This window comes from Mobula birostris, chromosome 6 (assembly GCF_030028105.1).
Source record: "Mobula birostris isolate sMobBir1 chromosome 6, sMobBir1.hap1, whole genome shotgun sequence".
NCBI classification, from domain to species: domain Eukaryota; kingdom Metazoa; phylum Chordata; class Chondrichthyes; order Myliobatiformes; family Myliobatidae; genus Mobula; species Mobula birostris.
This window is the reverse complement of record NC_092375.1, coordinates 41139733-41154857: the sequence shown is the minus strand read 5'-3', so window position 1 is coordinate 41154857 and position 15125 is coordinate 41139733. Positions and strand designations below refer to the sequence as shown.

The 15125-nt window shown below is 41.4% G+C and overlaps 1 protein-coding gene across 4 annotated transcripts in view; it reads left to right on the top strand.

Moving 5' to 3' along the window:
• LOC140198979 (uncharacterized) overlaps positions 1-13704 on the top strand; it is a 120205-nt gene extending 106501 nt beyond the window's left edge. For 2 of the 4 annotated variants that reach the window (XM_072260305.1, XM_072260306.1), the window contains exons 18-20: positions 1827-1911; positions 11020-11107; positions 11380-13704. In XM_072260305.1, coding sequence (XP_072116406.1) covers positions 1827-1911; positions 11020-11107; positions 11380-11487 — 281 coding nt within the window. In that variant the 3' untranslated portion in view covers positions 11488-13704. The remainder of the gene's footprint in view (positions 1-1826; positions 1912-11019; positions 11108-11379) is intronic. The other 2 variants (XM_072260307.1, XM_072260308.1) reach the window with 1 other exon arrangement.
• The last annotated feature ends 1421 nt before the right edge of the window (positions 13705-15125 follow it).

Sequence of the window (15125 nt, the reverse complement as noted above, 5' to 3'; positions counted from 1 at the left end):
TGCACAACAGACCAATTCTTTCCAATCAGGTGTAATAATAAAATATATTGACCAAAAATTTTCGGTGTAAGTTTACTTTGTAACATTTCTGCCCCTTACTCTAGGGTATGCTGTGCTGGGAATTACTTTCTATGGGATGAGAATTACTTTAAGTAATCTTGTCTTCAGCATTTTTACATCGCCATTGTCTGTTCAGATAGCATAGAGAACTTCATGGAGGATATTTATACTGATCAAAAACAGACTTACAGCCATCACTAAATTTAGATGATGTAAAGAAGCAGAAATTAAATATGTTAGCTCCAGATTTTCTGTGATGGACTTGCCTGTGACATTTTCTGATTTTGCAGCATTCTTTAAAGCAGGGGTCCCCAACTTTTTTTGTACCACGCACCGGTTTAATATTGACGATATTCTTGCGGACCGGCTGATGGGGTGGGGTGGGTGTTCAAGTTCAACAGTGCGTGACAGGGAATGAGGAAAGGAGCAGCTGACTCATATCGTTTCATATCGCCAAATCAAATTGTGTCCTCGTGGCCTGGTAGCACATGCTTTGTGGCCTGGTGGTTGGGGACCACTGCTTTAAGGTAACTGATGTACATAATTACAAAAAAGACAAATATTAACACTCCTGGGTTCAAGGAGGAGCTTGAAAAAGTGAACCAATCAAGTTGAAGCCCCCAAGAGGAAACTTGATCTGAAGAATAAATTATGCCAGATCTTGTTGCAGTAAGAAATAATGAATACAATTGCCTTTCATTATAAAGGCATAGTTTTCCTCGCCACTGCAATCGCCACTGCAAATTTCCCCTCAGCTAGAAGAATATAATTGTATTGAAAGTAAGTAACCAATGTAAAGCGCAATTTCTTTGGTTGACTGTTAAATACATGTTATTGGACAAATAAATGAGATCTGGTGTTATTTCTTAGCAGTTGCATTGCCTGGAATGAGACTTCTGAGGCTTAAAATGAATTTTCAACACTTAATAATTCTTTAGGCTGGGTTTGCCTGATTGTTGGTTTGCAAGATTTCTGCAATTGTGTTTCTGGACCTTGAGTTTGGGATAAACAGTTTGAATGAAACTTTGGGGTTTGCCCTTGGAACTGAAAAGGGCACCTAAAGAATATAATAGGATTGTCGTCTGTTTAACTTGTTCTCTGATCACCCTAATTCTATAGGCACAAAGTAAACATGTCCATTACAAGATGCCCCTTTTACTTCATGGTAATATAATAAAGTTCCTTAGAATTTCAAGAACAATCATTATATTTAATAGAGTCGTGATGTTTGCTGCCATCTTGAAGTGGGTGATAATGTTGGAACAAAATAATGGCAGATGCTGAAAGTCTGAAATAAATGAGAGGGAGCAATCTGTCAGTGTTCAGCAGGCTAGGCAGTATGTGTGGAGGGAGAAACAGGGTTAAGGCTTCGGGTCAATGACTCTTCAATATTAACTCTCCACAGATGCAACTTAACCCCAGCATTTTCCATTTTTATAATAGGAGATTTCCTTTGTCCTAAGAGCCCAGGCATCAGTTGCAACTATAGTTTATTATGTCCAAGATATAAAATGGCAGCTGAGTTTCAGTGTTGTATCTGTTGTAAGGGATCGCTTCATCATCCTGCTCATAGTTGAGCGACTAATCTGTGACTCTCGGGATAATAACTACAAATAGCATCATTGCGTGCATGGGACATCTAACGCCGTCAAGTGGAAATTTTCTTTAAAAATAAGAAGCAAATTTGTTACCGGTTTTATACAGGTAATCTTCATTTGGTTATGTTATTCATGTTTTATATTGGTAATCATTTGGTCTGTTTCTAGCGATACCCAGCACTGCTCCACCTTCTAAATCCTTTGACTTCAGTTACGGTTGCAATGATCTTCATATCCTTTACAGCACAATAAGGTAAATGTGAGCAATTAAAGGATAAGAATCTCAGGTAAGGGATACCAAAAGGGAAAATCTGAAGTACGGTTAAAAACGTATGGATGTGCTAATGATGAAACAGATGGTGCAACGAAGCAGACAGCTGGCTTTATTTTAGAAGCTGAAAATCTGGAGATTTTCTCCACTATACTTTGTGTGGTCATGCTCTGCCTCTCCTGACAAGTTGTCTCCTTTCACAAACGAGAAAATCTGCAGATGCTGGAAATCCATGCAACACAGACAAAATGCTGGAGGAACTCAGCGGGCCAGGCAGCATCAATGGAAAAGAGTACGGTCGACATTTCGGGCTGAGACCCTTCAGCAGGACTGGGGGGAAAAAAGATGAGGAGTAGAGTTAAAAGGTGGGGGGAGGGGAGAGAGAAAGACACAAGATGACGGGTGAAACCTGAAGGGGGAGGGATGAAGCAAAGAGCTGGGAATTCAATTGGTTTAAGAGATACAGGGCTGGAGAAAGGGGAGTCTGATAGAAGAGGACAGAAGGCCATGGAAGGAAGAAAGAAAAGGGCGAGGAGCACCAGAGAGAGCGAAGTGCAGACAAGGAGATGAGGTGAGAAAGGGAAAAAGGGATGGGAAATGGTGAGGTGGGGGGCCATTACTGGAAATTCAAGAAATCGATATTCATGCCATCAGGTTGGAGGCTCCACAACTTCTCAAACTTCCACCATCTCCAATGTGATCCCATCACCAAGCACATCCCTCCCCCCTCCCCCAACCCCCACTTTCTGCTTTCTGTAGGGATCACTCCCTATGAGACTCCCTTATCCATCGTCCCTCCCCACTGATCTCCCTCCTGGCACTTATCCTTGCAAGTGGAACAAGTACTACACCCACCCCTACACCCCTTTCCCTCACCACAATTCAGGGTCACAAACAGTCCTTCCAGGTGAGATGTTGGGGTCATATACTGTGTCCAGTGCTCCCGATGTGGCCTCCTGTATATCGGTGAGACCCGACATAGCTTGGGAGACCACTTTGCCGAGCATCTACGTGCCGACCGCCAGAAAAAGCAGTATCTCCCAATGGCCACCCATTTTAATTCTCATTCCTATTCCATTATGTCAGTCCATGGCCTCGTCTACTGCCACGATGAGTCCACACTCAGGTTGGAGGAGCAACACCTTATATTCTGTCGGGGTAGCCTTCAACCCGATGGCATGAACATCGATTTCTTGAACTTCCAGTAATGGCCCCCCTCCTCTCCTTCACCATTCCCCATCCCCTTTTCCCCCTCTCACCTTATCTCCTCACCTGCCCATCGCCTCCCTCTGGTGCTCCCCCCCCCTTTACTTCCATGGCCTTCTGTCCTCTCCCATTAGACTCCCCCTTCTTCAGCCCTGTATCTCTTTCACAATCAACTTCTCAGCTCTTTATTTCACCCCCCCCCCAAGTTTCACCCATCACCTTGTGTTTCTCCCTCCCCTCCATCACCTTTTAAATCTACCCCTTATCTTTTTTCCTCCAGTCCTGCCGAAGGGTCTTGGCCCAAAATGTTGATTGTACTCTTTTCCATAGCTGCTGCCTGGCCTGCTGATTTCCTCCAGCATTTTGTGTCTGTTGCTTAAGTTGCCTCCTTTGTGCATCTTTTCTTGTTTTGTCTGATATATTATCACATCACGTTAGTTTGTTAATCTAGGAACTTGGTGACTCCAATGCAGAGATTTTAACCTTCAGCTCTTTATCTTTAACCTTCCCCTGTAACTTATTTCAGCCTTAAACTTCTCAATCCTTGCACACCCAGGAGCAGAACTCCCTGTCCCTATCTGTCTACCTTGAATCCCTTTTTTACCCACATACCTCCTCTCCTAATTTAACCGCAGTATAATTTCAAAATGTTTATCCTTCAAATTGTCAACCATTACGTCCTGATCTGAGCCTCTCGAGTTCTTTCTCTGCACCTTTTTATTTGCTTAACAGTTCTTTCACCCATGACTTTTCATTAAAACCATTGCCATGCTTCCTGGATTAAAAAGATTGTTTCAGATGTCCTGGAACATAAAGCTTTGTCTTAAAGAGCAGATCTGCCAGAGAAGTTGAAACAGGGAAAAAGGACTGGTGTCCTCACAAGAGGCAGGATAGGAAGAGGTGTAGTCCAAATAGCTGTGGGCGTCAGTATGTGTTGTAAGTCATATATATGTTGTAACTGGGTTAACTGTCTGGGCATGCCCCTCTGCTGACTGCCCCTGTGGCTCCTCCCACAGAATCCTGTATAAAGGTGTTTCACCTTGCCCCTCCCCCTCAGTACGGGGGCAGACACTCAGCATGGAGGTCATATTGTACAGTGAATAAAAGCCTTTCAGTATTTTACCCAACTTCAGTCTTTTGGAGTTATTGAAGGTGCTTCAATATGTCTCTCTGTGTTAGCCATCTTGCCTCTTCACTCTGTCTTGATGCAGGGTTTTGGTCCAAAACATTGACTGTTTCTTTCCTGCCCAATTGCTGCTTGACCTGATGAGTTCTTCCAGCAGGTTGTATGTTGTTATTGTGTCTTTTCTTTCTGCAGTGTTACTCTAATATCACAGTAAAAAGGTACCAATTGTTTAATAGTTGGAAGAAACTTAATTAACATCAGGAAAGTGGGTGGGGGGGGGAGCACTGGAGAAAATTAAAAGGACTGAAATGAGAAACGCCTCCTGGATGTAATGTTCTGCATTCCAGATTTTCAGATGGAGTATCTCCAGAGATTGTGTATGCATTAATGATGCTCTTTTTGAAATCCTCTGGTTCCAGGTCTGTCCCAGGGTAAGAGACACTAACAGATGTGGCACTGCTGTATAAGAACGGCTGCCGAGAGAAAACTATGGGATTGTAGAGCAAACAACAGGAATTCTGCAGATGCTGGAAATTCAAGCAACACACATCAAAGTTGCTGGTGAACGCAGCAGATCAGGCAGCATCTCTAGGAAGAGATACAGTCGACATTTCAGGACGAGACCCTTCGTCAGGACACTGCTGCGTTCACCAGCAACTTGGATTGTAGAGCAGTTATCCTCCTGTTCGTTGCTGGCAATTGCTAGCCCTGCCTTTAAGAGAATGGAATGTGGGCACTGTGGAAACAATAACATAATATGAAGAATGAAGATGGTTTTATGAGGAGAAATTAATATTTGATAAATCAAATGATTTTCTGAAGACTTTGTTAGCAGGATAGGTAAGAGTTAGATAGCAGTTGGACAATCTACACCAGGAATGTGTGAAAAGAGCTACTTTTTAATCGAGATTTTGATGAGTTTTGCCGCGGTATTTCTGAGTTGAGGAGTGACCAATCAGCAAGAGGGTTCGTTAGAAAGGGCCAGTAAAATAATTCAAGTACAAGCGGAGCGGCCAGTCGTTAGAGTGGCTTTGGCTGAGATCGGGCTTGGGTGAGGTAAAATGTCTAGGAAGTTTCTCTCTCTCTCTCTCTCCCCCCCTCCCTCTCCCCCTCCCTCTCCCTCTCCCCCTCCCTCTCCCTCTCTCCCTCCCTCTCCCTCTCCCTCTCTCCCTCCCTCTCACTTCATTCCCCATCTGTCACTGCATATAGTGAGAATGGCTCCAGGGGCAGTGTTTTGTACTGTGTGTGGGATGTGGGAAGTCTCCAGATAAACACATCTCCACCAGGTGCACCAAGTTGCAGCTCCTCAGAGCAAGTATTAAGGAACTGGAGCTGCAGCTGGATGACCTCCGACTCGTGCAGTAGAATGAAGAAGTGATATAGGAGCTACAGGGAGGTTGTCATCCCAAGCTTGCAAGAGACAGGTAGGTGGGTGACTATCAGGAGGAGGAGGGAAAACCAGTGCAGGGTACACCTCTGGCCATTCCCCTCAATGTATATAACTTTAGGTACTATTAAGGGAGATGGTCTACCGGTGAGAGCCATTGGGTCTGGTGCTCTGGCTCAAAAGAGCAGAGGTGAAGACTACAGTGTTTGTAGGAGATTTCATAGTCAGAGGAACACAGACGAGGTTCTGTGGGTGCGATAGAGACACCTGGATGGTATGTTGCCTCCCTGGTGCCAGGATCAGGGATATCTTGGATCAGATCCGTGGCATTCTCAAGGGCGAGGCTGAGCAGATAGAAGTCTTAGTACATATTGGCCCAAATGACATAGGTAGACAAGGTGAAGAGGTCCTGAAAAGAGGTTTTAAGGAGCTAGGTAGAAAGCTGAGAAACAGGACCTCCGGGGTAGTAATCTCTGGATTGTTGCCTAAGCCACATGCCAGTGAGGGTAAGAATAGGATGATCTGGCAGGTAAATGTGTGGCTGAAGAACTGGTGCAGGGGGCAGGGGTTCAGATTTGTGGATCATTGGGTTCTCTTCTGGGGAAGGTATGACCAGTACGAAGGGGATAGGTTACAAGCAGGCTTGACAGAGATGTTTAGGTGGGTTTAAACTAATTTGGCAAGGGAATGGGAACCGGAGTGATAGTGCAGAGGATGAGGTAGCTGGTTAACCAACAGAGGCAGTGTGTAGTGAGACTCCTAGCAAGGAGAGGCTGATGATCAGGCAAAATTGCAGTCACCAGGGTGAGCTGCAACATAAAAGGTGGACAAAATCGGAAGAAGGTGAATACAAGACCAAAGGTGTTATATTTGAATGCACACAGTATACAAATAAGATGGATGAACTTGTAGCACAGGTACAGATTGGGATGTATGATGTTGTAGGCATCACTGAATCATGGCTGAAAGAAGATTATAGCTGGGAGCTTAATGTCCAAGGATACACATTGTATCAAAAGGACAGGCAGGAAGGTAGAGGGGGTGGCTTTGCTCTGCTGGTTTAAAAAAAAATGAAATTAAATCATTGGGAAAAGAGTGACATAGGATCAGGAGGTGCTGAATCATTGTGGATAGAGCTAAGGAACTGCAAGGGTAAAAAGACCCTGATGGGAGTTGTATACAGACCCCCCCCCCCAAACGGTAGTATGGATGTGGTCTACAAGTTACAATGGGAGATTGAAACTGCATGCAAGAAGGGCAATGTGACAATAGTCGTGGGGGATTTCAATATGCAGGTGGATTGAGAAAATCAAGTTGGTGCGGGATTCCAGGAGGGGGAGTTTCTAGAATGTTGTGAGATGGTTTTTTAGAGCAGCTTGTGGTTGAGCCCTCTAGGGGATCAGCTGTTCTGGATTGGGCAATGAATTGGAGTTCATTACAGTGCATAGGGGAAAAGAACCCTTAGGGGCAATGATCATAAGATTGAATTCACCCTGAAATTTGAGAAGGAGAAGCTAAAGTCAAATGTATCAGTATTACAGTGCAGTAACTGGAATTACAGAGGCATGAGAGAGGAGTTGCCAGTATTGATTGGAAAAGAACACTGGCAGGGATGACAGCAGAGCGGCAATGGCTGGAATTTCTGGAAGCAATATGGAAGGCACAGGATATATACATCCCAAAGAAGAAATGTTCTAAAGGCAGGATGACACACCCATGGCTAACAAGGGAAGTCAAAGCCAACATAAACGCAAAAGAGAGACATATAATAGAGCAAAAATTATTGGGAAGTTAGAGGATTGGGAAGCTTTTCAAAAACCAACAGAAGGCAACTAAAAAAGGTCATTAAGAAGGTATAGATGGAATATGAAAGTAAGCTAGCCAATAATATTAAAGAGGATACTAGAAGGTCTTCACATACATAAAGTGTAAAAGAGAGGTGAGACTGGGTATCAGACTGCTAAAAAAAAAATGATGCTGGAGAGGTAGTAATGTGGGGGGGCGGGGGGACAAAAATGGCAGACGAACTGAATAAGTATTTTTTATCAGTCTTCACTGTGGAAGGCACGCGCAGTATGATGTAAGTTCCAGGTGTCAGAGGTTGGGAAGTGTGTGAAGTTGCAATAACTAGAAAGAAGGTTCTTGGAAAACTGAAAGGTCTGAAGGTATACAAGTCATCTGGACCAGATGGTGTACACACCAGGGTTCTGAAAGTGGTGGCTGAAGAGATTGTGGAGGCATTAGTGATGATCTTTCAAGAATCTCTAAACTCTGGAATGGTTCTGGAAGACTGGAAAACTGCAATTGTCACTCCACTCTTCAATAAGGGAGAGAGGCAGAAAAAGGGAAACCAGAGGCCAGTTCGTCTGACCTCTGTTTGGGAAGATGCTGGGGTCGAATTGTTAAGGATATGGTTTCGGGGTGCTTGGAGGTGCATGATAAAATAGGCTGTAGTCAGTATGGTTTCCTCGAGGAAGAACCTTGCCTGACAAATCTGTTAGAAATCTTTGAAGAAATAACAAGCAGGATAGACAAAGGAGACTAGCTTGATGTTATATACTTGGATTTTCAGAAGACCTTTGACAAGGTGCCACACATGGGTATTACAGGAAAGATTCTTGCATGGATAAAGAAGTGTTTGATTGGCAGGAGGGAAAGGGTGGGAATAAAGGGAACCTTTTCTGGTTGGCTGCGGGTGACTGGGGGTGTTCCACCGGGGTCTGTGTTGGGACAGCTTTTTAGGTTACATGTCAATGATTTGGTTGATGGAATTGATGGCTTTGTTGAAAAGTTTGCAGACAATCTGAAGATGAGTAGAGGGGCAGGTAGTTTTGAGTAAATAGAGAGGCTGCAGAAGAACTTGGACAGATTAGGAGAATGGATAAAAGTGGCAGATGGCATACAGTGTCGGGAAGTGTATGGTCATGCACTTTGATAGAAGAAATGAAAGGATTGACTGTTTTCTAAATGAGAGAAAATACAAAAAAAAAAAAAAATTGAGGCACAAAGGGATATGGGAGTTCTTGTGCAGGATTCCCTAGAGGTTAATTTGCAGGTTGAGTCTGTGGTGAGGAAGACAAATGCAACGTTGGCATTAATTTCAGGAGGACTAGAATATAAAAGCAAGGATATACGTTGAGACATTATAGAGCACTCATGAGGCCTCACTTGGAATATTGTGAGCAGTTTTGTGCCTCTTAGAAAGGATGTGCTAAAACTGGAGAAGGTTCAAAGAAAGTTCATGAAAATGATTCCAAGCTTAAACAGTTTGTCATATGGAGAGCATTTGATGGCTCTGAGCCCGTATTCACTGGAATCTAGAAGAATGAGGGGTGACCTCATTGAAACCTATTGAATGGTGAAAGCCTTTGATAGAATGGATATAGACAGGATGTTTCCTATGGTGGGAGAGTCTGTAACCAAAGGACACAGCCTCAGAATAGAGAGGCGTCCTTTTAGAATGGAGATGAGGAGGAACTTCTTCAGCCAGAGAGTGATGAATCTGTGGAATTCTTTGCCATAGACAGCTGTGGAGGCCAAGTCTTTATGTATATTTAAGGCAGAGGTTGAAAGATTCTTGATTGGTTGAGGCATGAAGGGATACTGGGAGAAGGCAGGAGATTGGGGCTGAGAGGTAAAATGGATCAGCCAAGATGAAATTGCCTAATTCTGCTCCTATATCTTGTAAGGAAGGACCATTAGATGTACATAGTCTGGATTTTTGAAAGGCTTTGATAAGATTCCACACTAAAGATTGAGGGTAATACATTAGCATGGCTAGAGAACTGGAATCAGGGAGTAGTAATAAAGAGGTCATTTTCAGGTTGTAGCCTGTTACTGTGAGCTACACATGGATCTGTACTGGGGCATCAGCCATTCACAATTTATATTAATGACACGGATAAAAATACAGATGCAATCCATTCAAGTTTTCCGATGGCATGAAGCTTTACAGAAGACCCAAATAGTTAAAGGAAATTGACAACTTAAATGAGGGGTTAAGCAGGTACCAGTTTGAGTATTAAGTGAAGGAACATTTGAGGTTATTTTAGTGGAAAGAATTTAAAATGTATAGTAATTAAATGATGAGAAGGTGTGCTGGCTCTTGAGACCCTAAAATTAAACATGCAAACAAAAGTAACAAGCAAGGTAAAAACATGTTTGCCTTTGTTGCAAGGGAATTGGAGTGTAAATTTGGTACATGTTAATAAGATTTGACTGAGTTTAGTTGATCTGAAGGACTGTATGCAGTTTTGGTTGGTGTTTGAACCTTCCAAGTTGTGCATTGCTTAGATTGGTTCTCCTATGAAGAGAGAATGAGCAAGACTAGCCAACACTCATTGGAGTTTAAAAACTGAGAGGTAATTTCTTTTATGACATATAGTAGACAATTCTGAGAAAGACTGATGTGGTAGGAGCCAAGGGTTGATCTTTTTTCTGCCTACGGTATGCAAAAATAGGGGATATTGGGGAGTGCGGGGTTGGGGGGGGGAACGGAGAATGAAGTACCAAAAAATAAAATATGGGGAGGTTTGGGGGGGGGAAGCATTCTCCCTCAGGGAGATAACCATTTTATACTGATGAGGAACATTTTAAATTGCATGTTGTGTTGTGAATTGTGTTTTCTCTACATCCAGAGAGACAAGGATGCTCAGCAGATGAGGTTTTTAGACACTCACTGAGTCAGAGGATATGGGCATTTGTTGGCTATGTGGGCATGAGCCACAATGTCAGCCATGATTTTACTGAAGAGGCAGTATGGCATATTACAGAGAATATAGAACAGCACAGCACAGGATGGGAATAAACTGTTTGCCTCATGATATCTACATTGAACATGATGCTGAATTAAACTAAGTTTCTTCTGCTTCTACATGAACTGCCATCTGGCTATTCACTGCATATTCATGTGTTTATTTAACAGTCTGTCAAATGCCACTATCATATAATATACCTTTACTGTTCATCTCCTTTGCACTGCAATATTAAAAGGGATAATGAAAGGAAAGAGGCAGATTGTGGCTGTATCTAAATGTTAAAAATTAATATTTTTATTCCTATATTATACCAAATATTTTAAGTTCTTTGCCTTCTGGCCTTAAAAACTTGGATAATTTATTTAACATTTTTACACATCCTTGGACAGAACATCATAAGTTCAATTAAACTTTGTACAGTACAGTTGGAAATCTCCATTATCTATCATCTACAGCTTACTGATCTATACACCGCTCATAATTGTTATTACATGCAGTAATTGGGTATACAGTGAAAACCATGAATAGAATGACAAATGAAATTCATTATTAAGTTGACATTATGAAATGATAAATCTTACATCTAAAAGGCAGTTTCCTTTTCTTCATTTCAGATTCATGCAGCTTGCAAATCTCACAGGAATTCCCTCTCTCGTGGTTCCTGTTGGATACAGCTCCTCTGGTCTACCCATTAGTCTTCAGGTAATGTCACCTTCCTTCTCTTGGATATTTGCTTTTCATTGTATGAATTGACTCAATGGGAAGATGGTGTTTTTTGATATGACATATTGTAAACTTTTTACCGCTGTCTTAATGCCCAGCTCACCAGCTGTATTTCCAGTTGTCTTGCACTAAGCCATGGGAGCACTAAAGCTGAACTGCCATTGCAATGTCATATTTCGATCACTTGGTCTGTCTTGTAATAAAAAAATATCATGTGTGGTTACAATAATAATTCTAATCCTCCCTCCCAGATTATGAGTAAATGGTGGGACGAAGCAATTCTTTTCCGGGTGGGATTGAAGGTGGAACAGTTCCGTGCTGAAACTAAGAAACCTCAGGTTTACTACGATCTTCTGTAACAAAGCATGAAATACAAGATGGTCTTTGTTTTGTAGTTTGGAGCCAATTCTCCCTATGTACTCTTTTTAAAAAAAATCAAACAAGCCATATACTGTTAACTTAAAGCCTGTCTACTTAAAGCCTGTCTACTTATGCTTTTGCTTCATTACCTGCGGCTGTGTCTCCAGTTTATTTGTCCCAATACACTTGTTGGATTGTATAAGAATACAGATTAGTTAGCTGAAGCACAGCTGATAAACCATTTATTTTGCCGATTACCTCTTGTCAGAGTCAGACAGCATGGAACCGGTCTCTTGTCCCCTCTGTCCATGTTGATGGAGGAGCCTACCAGAGTTAGTTCCATTTCTCTACGCTTGGCCCACATCCCTCTTAAATCTTTCCTGCCCAAATGCCTTTGGAAGGTTGTAATTGTGCCCATCGCTACCACTTCTTCCAGTAACATATATCCACCACCCTCTATGTGAAAAACACACCTCTCAGGTCCCCTTTAAATGAGACCATAAGTGCCAGGCATGTTGCAGCTTCCAGAGTTTATTGGACCCCTGCCCAAGGTTAAGGAACACATCTCATCTTTCATCTAGGCGCACAGCAGTCTGAAGGACTTTACGTCCAATCCTTCAAATTTTAGATAACTCGTGCTTTTTTTCTTGTTTGGATCATGACTGATTTTTTTTGTCTTATCACATTTTGTTTGGACCTTTTTTGCCCCAATTGTATAGCATATGTCAGTAGACCATACTTCTCAACACTAGCAACCCATTATACAGACCTTAGCAGCCTGATTATTTTACCTTTGTGACACGCAGACACACTGACTCTTCAGCTATTCACACAAACTAGCTTCTCGCTTTCTTAGTTCTGATAAAGGGTGTTGGATCTAAAGCGTTAATTGTTTCTCCTTCTACAGATGCTGAGTGTTTCCAGCATTTTCTGTTTTATTCATTTCTACTGCTATTTAATAGAAAGACTGACAGGTATATATAACAAGTCATCTATTTGTTAGAATAGATGACTTGTTGAAAGTACAAGTGAATATTACTTAAGAATGTAGGCTGATATTAAATGATTTGAATGTGAATATCCTATATTGTACCTGTAATGTTTGATGTATTCTATCTACTACTTCATATTGTGATTTACTTAAAATGGAATGTTAATAATGAATATAATTTAGCATTGGTGACTCTGAAATATGTTCATTTAAATTAAAAAATATATATATATATATTATCAGGTTCTTAGGATTTTATCTCTTGCCTTGTCAAAGCATAGAGATTTTTAAAAGGTTTTAGCATTCCCATGCTGGAATTTAAGAATAAAAAACATAAAATTTAATCAATTCTCTTGAGTGAGATTCCTTGAATGTAGTGCAGTGTATCTTGCCCCTGACTATGAAATTGAGAATTGAGGCCAGTCTCTTCACATTGAGTCCAAACTGGTCGCAACTCTCTTGAACTGCTTCCGCCTCCAAGCCTGGACATCTCCCACCACGTATCAAAATAGGTTCATTCTTCTTTGAGTTAAAAATTTGATCCTTTTATTGAGGAAGAGTTTACCTACAAAAACATTTTTTTTTACTAAGAGCATCTTGCAGCTCTCCATTGTACCAAAAGAAGCTGCAGAGGGTTGTGAATGTAGTCGGCTCCATCTTGGACACTAGCCTACAAAGTACCTGGGACATCTTCAAGGACCAGTGTCTCAAAAAGGCAGCATCCATTATTAAGGACCTCCAGCACCCAGGGCATGCTCTTTTCTCACTGCTACCATCAGGTAGGAGGTACAGAAGCCTGAAGGCACACACACAGTGTTTCAGGAACAGCTTCTTCCCCTCTGCCATCCGATTCCTAAATGGGCATTGAACCTTTGGATACTATCTCACTTTTTCTGGGTTTTTTTGCATGATTTTTAATCAATTTAATATACGTATACTGTAATTGGTTTATTTATTTATTTATTCTCTATATTATGTATTGCAATGAACTGCTGCTAAGTTAACAAATTTCATGACACATGCCAGCGATAATAAACCTGATTCTGATTCTGATACATTAAATATGCCATCTAATTTGATTAGAATTGTACACTGAGCCTTTGAAATATTTCCCAATTTCCAACCAATGGCTCACTAGTCAGTAGTTTGTGAGTTTCTACAGGAATTGTGCATTATTTCCCAGATGATTTTTGTAATAGTATATTTTAAAATGCTGGCTTCTGACTTTTATATAAAGCATCTATTTTGCCGTCTCGTTGATCATCATTACATAAGGTAACACTGGATTCATTAATAGATTTAACTAGTAGTAAAGGGACTAGGCCTCATTAAATTATAAACATAAGAATTGTGCCTATTTACATTTGCCGTTATTTGATTTTTTTTCATATTTGAAATGCCTTCATATAAAATTATTTTGGGTCTCATTGATACTGTACTTTGGAGGGAAAATATTGCATTTGACCTCTTACAGGTTCTTCACACTGCATTCCTTTCTGGTGATGTCAGTGCTATTTTCAAATTTATTTTTACCTCCAACATCTTCCATGACCTTGGGAAATGTAATGACCACTTTGCAGGCAAACATCAGATCTGCATGGTCACGAAGGAGATGGCTCTACTTTAGTGTTGTTGCTGAATGTGGTTAATGTTTTAAGAGCTGGGGGAAGTAAGAAAACAAGTTAAAGGTTCCACTACTGGTGAAATCATTGAGTGACTTAGAATGGAAAATTTGTGAATATATTGCTGCATATATTCTCCACGGCACATTTTCAAGGTTGTCAAGAGACCTCACTGGTGGAAGTTCACCTCGCCCTGTCTAGTAAGGCATACTAATTGTGTAAAAGGTTGACGATGACCCTGTTGTAAATTGTGATGGATAGGCATAGCTGTGTTATCTTGGGAGGGGAGGGGGTGGGTAAGGAACAGCATTATCTCATTGCCCAGTGATAACTCTACCTTTCCTTGGCTCTGCGTCCTTTGCAATGGTAAGCTTGCCACGACACTCACCACACATTATTTCTAACTTAATGATCCTTCCTAAACTGCACTTCATTCTCTGTTTGTCAAAGAGGCCCTGTTTCTTCTATTCCTGTCTCGGCTCTGAAAAGGTGACTTGCTGCATGCCTTCAATACCTACTTTGCAAATTAATGCAAGTTTGCGCTGTATTATTTTAAAACGAAAAAATATCTGCTGAAGGAACTCGGCGAGTCAGGCAACACCTGTGGGAGGAGAGGAACTGTCAATATGTTGAGTGAGAGTGGCCAATCTAAAGAGAGGGACTGAGGGGGGTTGTAAGATGACAGTTAAGTTATGCCACGTAACCATCAATTTCTATGAATAAAGAAAAATGACAGCAGGAATAATCATTTGGCCCTTTTAAGTTTGCTCTGCCAAGACTGGCTGATTTTTTTTCTCTACTACAATGTCACTTTCCTGCCTATTCTTTGACATCTAGATCCCCTTAAGATCCAGAAATCAGTTCTCATCCAAAGGGCAAATCAGAATTACCATCATTACCACTGACATGTACAGTATGATGTGAAATTAGTTGTTCTGCAGCAACAACATTTATTGCAGAGATTTATTTTAAGGGTAATGAAACAAAAGCACCAGATATGTAGATTATTAAAAATGAAGGTGGG